The following is a 7,500-nucleotide window of genomic DNA, read 5'->3' as shown; positions in this document are numbered from 1 at the left end:
GTGTGTGCGTGTGCGTGTGCGTGCGCGTGCGTGTGCGTGTGTGTGTGTGTGTGCTGTCCACCTAGCTGCAGGTAGATGTCCGCCATGCCGGCCCGGGCCTCGGTGGCCGGTCTCGAGCGGCCTCCCTGCTCTCGGTCTGCACAGCTGTGGTAGAAGTGCAGACCGAGCCAGAGGTCCTCCAGAGCCCAGAAGTACTGACCGAGAACCAGACGCTGGTCACACACCGCCGTCCAGGAGCCTGCACACACACACACACACACACACACACACACACACACACACACACTATTCCATTAAATACACCAACTGTCTCCTGTGAAGACGCATCAGTCGTGAGGGTACCGGTGTCCTCGGCCTGCTCGGCCCTCCTCAGGTGCAGCCTCATGGTCTCCAGTTTGTCCCACTGCTCCTCCAGAGGGGTCTGGAGGGCGACGGCTGAACCCGGGTCACTCACCGCCCTCCGATCCACATCAGAGCTCAGCAGAGAGAAGATCTCCGAGAACGACCTGCGGAGAACCGACAGAGAACCGACTGAGAACCGACAGAGAACCGACTGTTGTGTGTGTGTGTGTTGACGTGTGAGACGGAGGAACAACATATAGAGAGAGACACACCTGTGGAAGCCATCTTGAAGCAGCTCCACACAGATGTTCTGCTTTAGACTGTTTCTGAACCTGGAGGAGGAGGAGGAGGAGGAGGAGGAGGAGGAGGAGGAGGAGGAGGAGGAGGAGGAGGAGGAGGAGGAGGAGGAGGAGGAGGAGGAGGAGGAGGAGGAGGAGGAGATGAAAAAGAAGCGATAATAATAAAACGTTAAAGTCTTTAAAGAAAGAAAAGAATAATGAATAGAAAGTACATCCCGTTATTAAAGTTACAGAACACAGGTTAATGCTGACGTCATTATTTTATTCATATTTATTTGTATTTTTATCATTTGTTTTTACTGTAAAGCAGCTTTGTTTTAAATAAAGTTATGATTTCCTAAAAATCAAACCCAAAAGTGTAATAACTTTACTAATGTGATAAAATGTCCTGTTCTTCTGTTCATAACAGAATGTTGAATGTGAGTCATTTTATAAAGTATTAAAAGTGTGAAAGTACACCAAATATATTAACTGTTCGTTTCCTGTTCAGAGTCTCGAAGGAAAGAATCATAAAAATAAACAATAAATATAAATCTGATGAACTCACAGAGATATTTCTGACTTGGAGAGAATCTGAGACGATTTATCCAAAACCGACTTCTGCTGCTGCTTCATCCCGCTGAACACACGCACAACGCACGCACGCACGTACACACACGCACAACACACACACAGACACGCACGCACAACACACGCACACAACACACACACGTATTATGTTATCATTTCCTTCGATCACAATCCTGAAACTCTTAATATTTGAAGGAAACACGTTTTTACAAACAGCTGTTTTTCTCCACTGTTCTCTGTGTAAACAGCTCACACAGGCAGTGACATCAACACATGAACACATGAATACATAAATACATAAATACACACATTAACTTACCGAATTAAAGATAAAACACCGCTGCTGCTCTACGTGTTACTGCGTCACCATGACAACAGGGACGGGCCGCATTCCAACACTCCGACACCCCGCGCACGAGACGCTGCTGCTGGTTCCATTCAGAGAGGACGACTGTACAGCAGGAAGTACTCCGAGAGTTTACTGAAGTAAAGGTACTTATACCACACGGTAAAATACTTCATGTTCCTTCAGTGAAAGTACTAATACCACACGTAAAATACTTCATGTTCCTTCAGTAAAAGTACTAATACCACACGGTAAAATACTTCATGGTCCTTCAGTGAAAGTACTAATACCACACGGTAAAATACTTCATGTTCCTTCAGTGAAAGTACTAATACCACACGGTACAAATACTTCATGTTCCTTCAGTAAAAGTACTAATACCACACGGTACAAATACTTCATGTTCCTTCAGTGAAAGTACTAATACCACACGGTAAAATACTTCATGTTCCTTCAGTGAAAGTACTAATACCACACGGTAAAATACTTCATGTTCCTTCAGTAAAAGTACTAATACCACACGGTACAAATACTTCATGTTCCTTCAGTGAAAGTACTAATACCACACGGTAAAATACTTCATGTTCCTTCAGTGAAAGTACTAATACCACACAGTACAAATACTTCATGTTCCTTCAGTGAAAGTACTAATACCACACGGTACAAATACTTCATGTTCCTTCAGTGAAAGTCAGTATAATCAGTCAAATAGAGTTAAAGTATTCAAACTGTGACTGTTGTACTAATATATATTATATCATTAGATTGTTATTACTTTGCATTAATGTAAAATAAGTTCCTTTTGAACTATTAACTCATGATTTACATAAAAAATGACTGAAATTAAACATTTACTCATTCTGATTCATCGACTAATCGTAAATAAATAGATTTCTACATGTTCAGTATTTAAAGTAACCAAAGCGTTTAGAAGTACATGTACCTCTGAAGCGTCGTGGACTGAAGACTTCAGTGAAGTACATCAAACGTGCACTAAAGGTTTTAACTCTTCGCTGTCTGTTGCATGTGAATGCGGAGCAGAAACATAAAAGCAGAGAAAGTTCAACAGAAGAGCAGACGTGACGGTGAAACGTGCACGAGGAAACGTGCACGAGGAAACGTGCACGAGGAAACGTGACGGTGAAATGTGCACGAGGAAACGTGACGAGGAGGGAACAGTCTTTGCTGCAGATGTTGGAGATCTCACCACAGCTGGGATGGAAACTGTGCTTTTGTGGCGAATATGTAATATCATCAGAGAGTTCCTGTGTTCACGAGGCTCTGGCTCCTTCTAATCAGCTCAAAGTGTAATTTGTCCTTCGACCGGCGAGAACTAAACTTCCACCAGATCACAGAGTCGTCTGTGTTTCTGCTTCAAATGAAAAGCTTCTTTACAAATGAATCACATCTCCTTTCATCTGTGCGGTGAGGACAGAGTCCAGTTAAACATGAAGGAATACACACTCTGTGTACTGTTACTGTGAAACAAGAAGTACTGCTACACAAACAACGAGCAACACAAACTGCCTTTGTGACTACTGCTGTTAGCTTAATGATAATAACAGGTTAGAAGTGTGAGAGAGAGAGAGACAGAGAGAGTGTGAGTGTGTGTGTGTGTGTGAGTGTGAGTGTGAGTGTGTGTGTATGAGTGTGTGTGCGTGTGTGTGTGTGTGTGTGTCAGAGAGAAGTCTTTATCTGGCGACATGATGGCAGTCACGTAGCCTTCATCTGTTTATTTCTGCCTCTAATGCAACAAACAAACTGAACTAGAGTCAGTCTGAGAGGAAGCAAGAGGTCATGAAGGATAGAAGGATGGAAGGATGGAAGGATGGAAGGATGGAAGGATAGAAGGATGGAAGGATGGAAGGATAGAAGGATGGAAGGATAGAAGGATGGAAGGATGGAAGGATAGAAGGATGGAAGGATAGAAGGATGGAAGGAAGGATGGAACAATAGCAGGATAGAAGGATAGAAGGATGGAAGGATGGAAGGATGGAAGGATGGAAGGATAGAAGATGGAACGATAGCAGGATAGAAGGATGGAAGGATAGAAGGATGAAAGGATGGAAGGAAGGATAGAAGGATGGAAGGATGGAAGGATGGAAGGATGGAAGGACAGATGGAAGGAAGGATGGATGGAAGGAAGGATAGAAGGATGGAAGGATAGAAGGATGGAAGGATAGAAGGATGAAAGGATGGAAGGATGGATGGATGGAAGGACAGATGGAAGGAAGGATGGATGGAAGGAAGGATAGAAGGATAGAAGGATAGAAGGATGGAAGGATGGAAGGACGGACAGATAAAAAAACTGTAATCCAAAAGTAACTAAAGCTGACAGACAAATGTCGTAAAAAGTAGAATATTGAGATGCGGTGGAGTAACAGTATGAAGCAGCAGAAACTGGAAACACTCGAGGAAAGTAAAAGTATTTGAATGTGTACTGAAGTACTTGAGTCCTGAGACAGAAAGCATCATCTCACCAGACAGAAATAAAGAATCACATCTTCTAGTTCTGCTTTCTGTTTGATGAATCTAATGAGCGGCTGTTAAAGTCTTAATATCTTTAAACCAGAAAGAATAAAGTACAGAAAACTGAGTCTGTGTTCAAACACTCCAGTAAAGTCTCGTTTTACTGCCTCAATCTCCACAACTCGCTTTAAACAAACTCGTAAGTGGGAAGAAATGGGTGAAAAGTTGTGTGTGTGTGTGCGTGTGTGTGTGTGTGTGTCGGATAATAAAAGTTCAGTCACTTCAGTGTTTACAAGATGTTCCACTGTAGCGAGGAGGGAGGAGGTGACAAGGGGGCGACAAAGGGGGAGAAAAGTGAGGAGGGGGTGAGAGGAGAGAGAAAGCTGAGCTTCATCAGTTTGACTTCTTCACTTCAGTCTCGACGAGGACGAGCACAGTCTTCTTCTTCTTCTTCTCTCGTTTACATTGACGTGAAGACTTTGGAAGGATTTAATTGAAGTAAAAACCACAGAAGAAGACGGAATCACAAACAGGTGGATGAAACACATTTTCTTGCTTTGTCACCGGATGCAACTTGAATTCTGAGTGAAATTATTCTACGATTCTCTTCAAGATTCAAGAGCGAATCAAGAGGAGAATCCATTTAAAGACGGCATCACTAGAACAGATTGTTTCTCTGAAGTTGAACGATGTGGTTTGATGATGAAGGCTCACAGACGGCAGATAGTTTAGGTTTCGTAAGGAGGGAGATTAAATATGAGCTCAAGCTGAGAGCTGCTGTGTTTCAAAGCTGCTATAATTAATAACTTTATACGAACAGTGGATGATATTATGTTGTAGCGCCAGTTAAACTGGTGTGGTTCACCTTTAACGCTCTCATAGCATCGTTTTCAGAGAAGAAGCTCTGAAGAACTGGTGTTTCTGTGTTGGTGGGGAGCAAAAGCGGAGCAAAAGCAGAGAGAATGTTGGATTTGTTTTGCTCTGTATCTGCAGCTTGTGCAACTGTTTGCTAAAAGATGACGACAAGTCAGTGTTTCCTCTACGCTAGAGAGTCCAACGACTCAGAGAACAGAGGTTTGAAGGCTTCAGTGTTGCTCGTCGTGAACGGTATCCAGAGTTTAGGAAGACACGGGAAGTTCAGACTTCTGAGGTCTTGTTGTCTGAACACATTCTCACTCCTTCCCATCCACCTCTGCCCAACGTGGACCATCTCACTCTCTATACTCCGTCAGATGCTTTGAGGGGGTTTACGTTGGAATTACTAACCAAGCATCTGACCTTGACGAGTTGGAAGTCTTATCATTCTGAAAAGTTGTAAAGCTTTCTAACCAACCGTGTTTTGTTTCTTTCATCTTGCTCTCAGCCCCGAAACACTGAATCAATCAGAGAACCCCAGAACACCTTCTACACCACAATCCCCCTGGAGAACTTCCAGATCCTCTTGATCCTGCAGCCGTGGAGTTTAAGAAGAGCTTCTGAAATCTGGAACTGGATCCGGAATACGTTCTAGATACAAGAGCAGCTTCCAAAGTTTGCTCCAGAGTTCCACTGAATGGGGTCAGGAGGCTCCGGGACCGTTCCTGCAATAGGTTCCAGAATGGGACCCCGGTCGGGTTCCAGGGTTCCCTCCATGTTCCCCGTGCTGCTGGTCGCCTGGTGTTTGGCGTTCGTCGTGCCGGTCGGATGCCGCAGTAACTTCTCATCCGAGCCGTCGGACCCGTCGCCCCCGCTTGACCTCCTCGGCACCGACCCGCCTCTGGGGCCCGGCCATCTCGCCCGGGCCTCCGACGGGGAGCCACATCTGGTGCAGGAGACCGCGATCAAGCTGCCGTCCTCTCCGGAGAGAGTGAAGTCGAAGCACGTGAACAAGCCGAAACACAAACAGGAGAGGAAGCCTCCGTCTCACTCGTCGTCCTCCAACTCGTCCCTGATGGTTCGTGGTCGCCTGCCGTCGCCCCCGAGATGCCTGCACGACACCTCCATCAAATCCGCCTTCAAGTACATCAACACCGTGCTGTCCTGCCTCATATTTGCCGTGGGGATCATCGGAAACGCCACAATGCTGAGGATCATCTGCCAAAATAAGAGCATGAGGAACGGACCCAACGCTCTGATAGCCAGTCTGGCTCTGGGAGACCTGATATACATCGCCATCGACATACCGATCAACGTCTACAAGGTACAGAGCGTCAGAGCGTCAGAGCGTCAGAGCGTCAGAGCGTCAGAGGGTCAGAGCGTCAGAGCGTCAGAGTGCCAGAGCATCAGAGGGTCAGAGGGTCAGAGCGCCAGAGCGTCAGAGGGTCAGAGAGTCAGAGCACCAGAGCACCAGAGCATCAGAGCGGCAGAGAGTCAGAGCATCAGAGCGTCAGAGCGCCAGAGCGTCAGAGTGCCAGAGGGTCAGAGCGCCAGAGCGTCAGAGCGTCAGAGCGTCAGAGCGTCAGAGTGCCAGATCATCAGAGGGTCAGAGGGTCAGAGGGTCAGAGCGCCAGAGCGTCAGAGCGTCAGAGGGTCAGAGGGTCAGAGCGCCAGAGCGTCAGAGCGTCAGAGGGTCAGAGAGTCAGAGCGCCAGAGCGCCAGAGCATCAGAGCGGCAGAGAGTCAGAGAGTCAGAGCGTCAGAGGGTCAGAGCGCCAGAGCGTCAGAGGGTCAGAGTGCCAGAGCGTCAGAGCGCCAGAGCGTCAGAGTGCCAGAGGGTCAGAGCGCCAGAGGGTCAGAGCGTCAGAGCGCTAGAGGGTCAGAGCGCCAGAGAGTCAGAGCGCCAGAGCGCCAGAGTGCCAGAGCGTCAGAGCGCCAGAGCGTCAGAGTGCCAGAGCGCCAGAGCGTCAGAGGGTCAGAGTACCAGAGCGTCAGAGCGCCAGAGCGTCAGAGTGCCAGAGCGCCAGAGCGTCAGAGTGCCAGAGCGTCAGAGGGTCAGAGTGCCAGAGCGTCAGAGCGCCAGAGCGTCAGAGTGCCAGAGGGTCAGAGCACCAGAGGGTCAGAGCGCCAGAGCGTCACAGCGTCAGAGCGCTAGAGGGTCAGAGCGCCAGAGCGTAGTCACATGTTTGTTCCTCACTTCAGATACATATTCATATTTATGATGCGTCAAACACTTAAATATTTAATAAATAAAGTGTCTCATTCCGTGGGTCTATCTAATTTCTACACATGAAATGATAACAATTATAAAAATAAAAGCACATTCTTTCAATATATTTGTAAATAATAGCCGTGGTTATTATATCTCTGAGAAAGTTGGTAAATCCAACATATCTCACCTTCACTCTCGTGTTTCAATGCTTGAAAAAAGCAATTAAAGTTGCTCAAAACATAAAATAAAGACTCTATAATCATTAACTGGCGGTACTTTGTGAGTTTATGGGTGCAGAAATGCATCATGGGACAGAAAACTCTCTCCCAGTGGTAGCAGTGTGTGTTGTGTGTCTCAGTCAGGAGGTTGAGTGTTACACTGATAACGGCACTAAAATATCCCACTGAC

At 46.5% G+C, this 7,500-nt stretch overlaps 2 protein-coding genes across 2 annotated transcripts in view; one reads left to right on the top strand and one right to left on the bottom strand.

Annotated features, from left to right (window-relative positions):
• ttc29 (tetratricopeptide repeat domain 29) overlaps nucleotides 1-1,256 on the bottom strand; it is a gene marked incomplete at both ends in the record, with an annotated part of 4,072 nt that extends 2,816 nt beyond the window's left edge. Inside the window, 4 exons of the mRNA XM_079295820.1 lie at nucleotides 62-238; nucleotides 343-506; nucleotides 615-674; nucleotides 1,189-1,256. Coding sequence (XP_079151946.1) covers nucleotides 62-238; nucleotides 343-506; nucleotides 615-674; nucleotides 1,189-1,256 — 469 coding nt within the window. The remainder of the gene's footprint in view (nucleotides 1-61; nucleotides 239-342; nucleotides 507-614; nucleotides 675-1,188) is intronic.
• A 4,367-nt stretch (nucleotides 1,257-5,623) lies between these two features.
• The window catches only part of LOC306796748 (endothelin receptor type B-like), a gene marked incomplete at its 5' end in the record, with an annotated part of 5,659 nt that continues 3,782 nt past the window's right edge, over nucleotides 5,624-7,500 (top strand). The window contains one exon of the mRNA XM_079295819.1: nucleotides 5,624-6,205. Within this exon, the coding sequence (XP_079151945.1) occupies nucleotides 5,624-6,205 (582 nt within the window). The remainder of the gene's footprint in view (nucleotides 6,206-7,500) is intronic.

Source organism: Melanostigma gelatinosum (genome assembly GCF_949748355.1).
Source record: "Melanostigma gelatinosum genome assembly, chromosome: 23".
Taxonomy (NCBI): domain Eukaryota; kingdom Metazoa; phylum Chordata; class Actinopteri; order Perciformes; family Zoarcidae; genus Melanostigma; species Melanostigma gelatinosum.
This window is presented reverse-complemented; position numbering and strand designations above follow the sequence as displayed.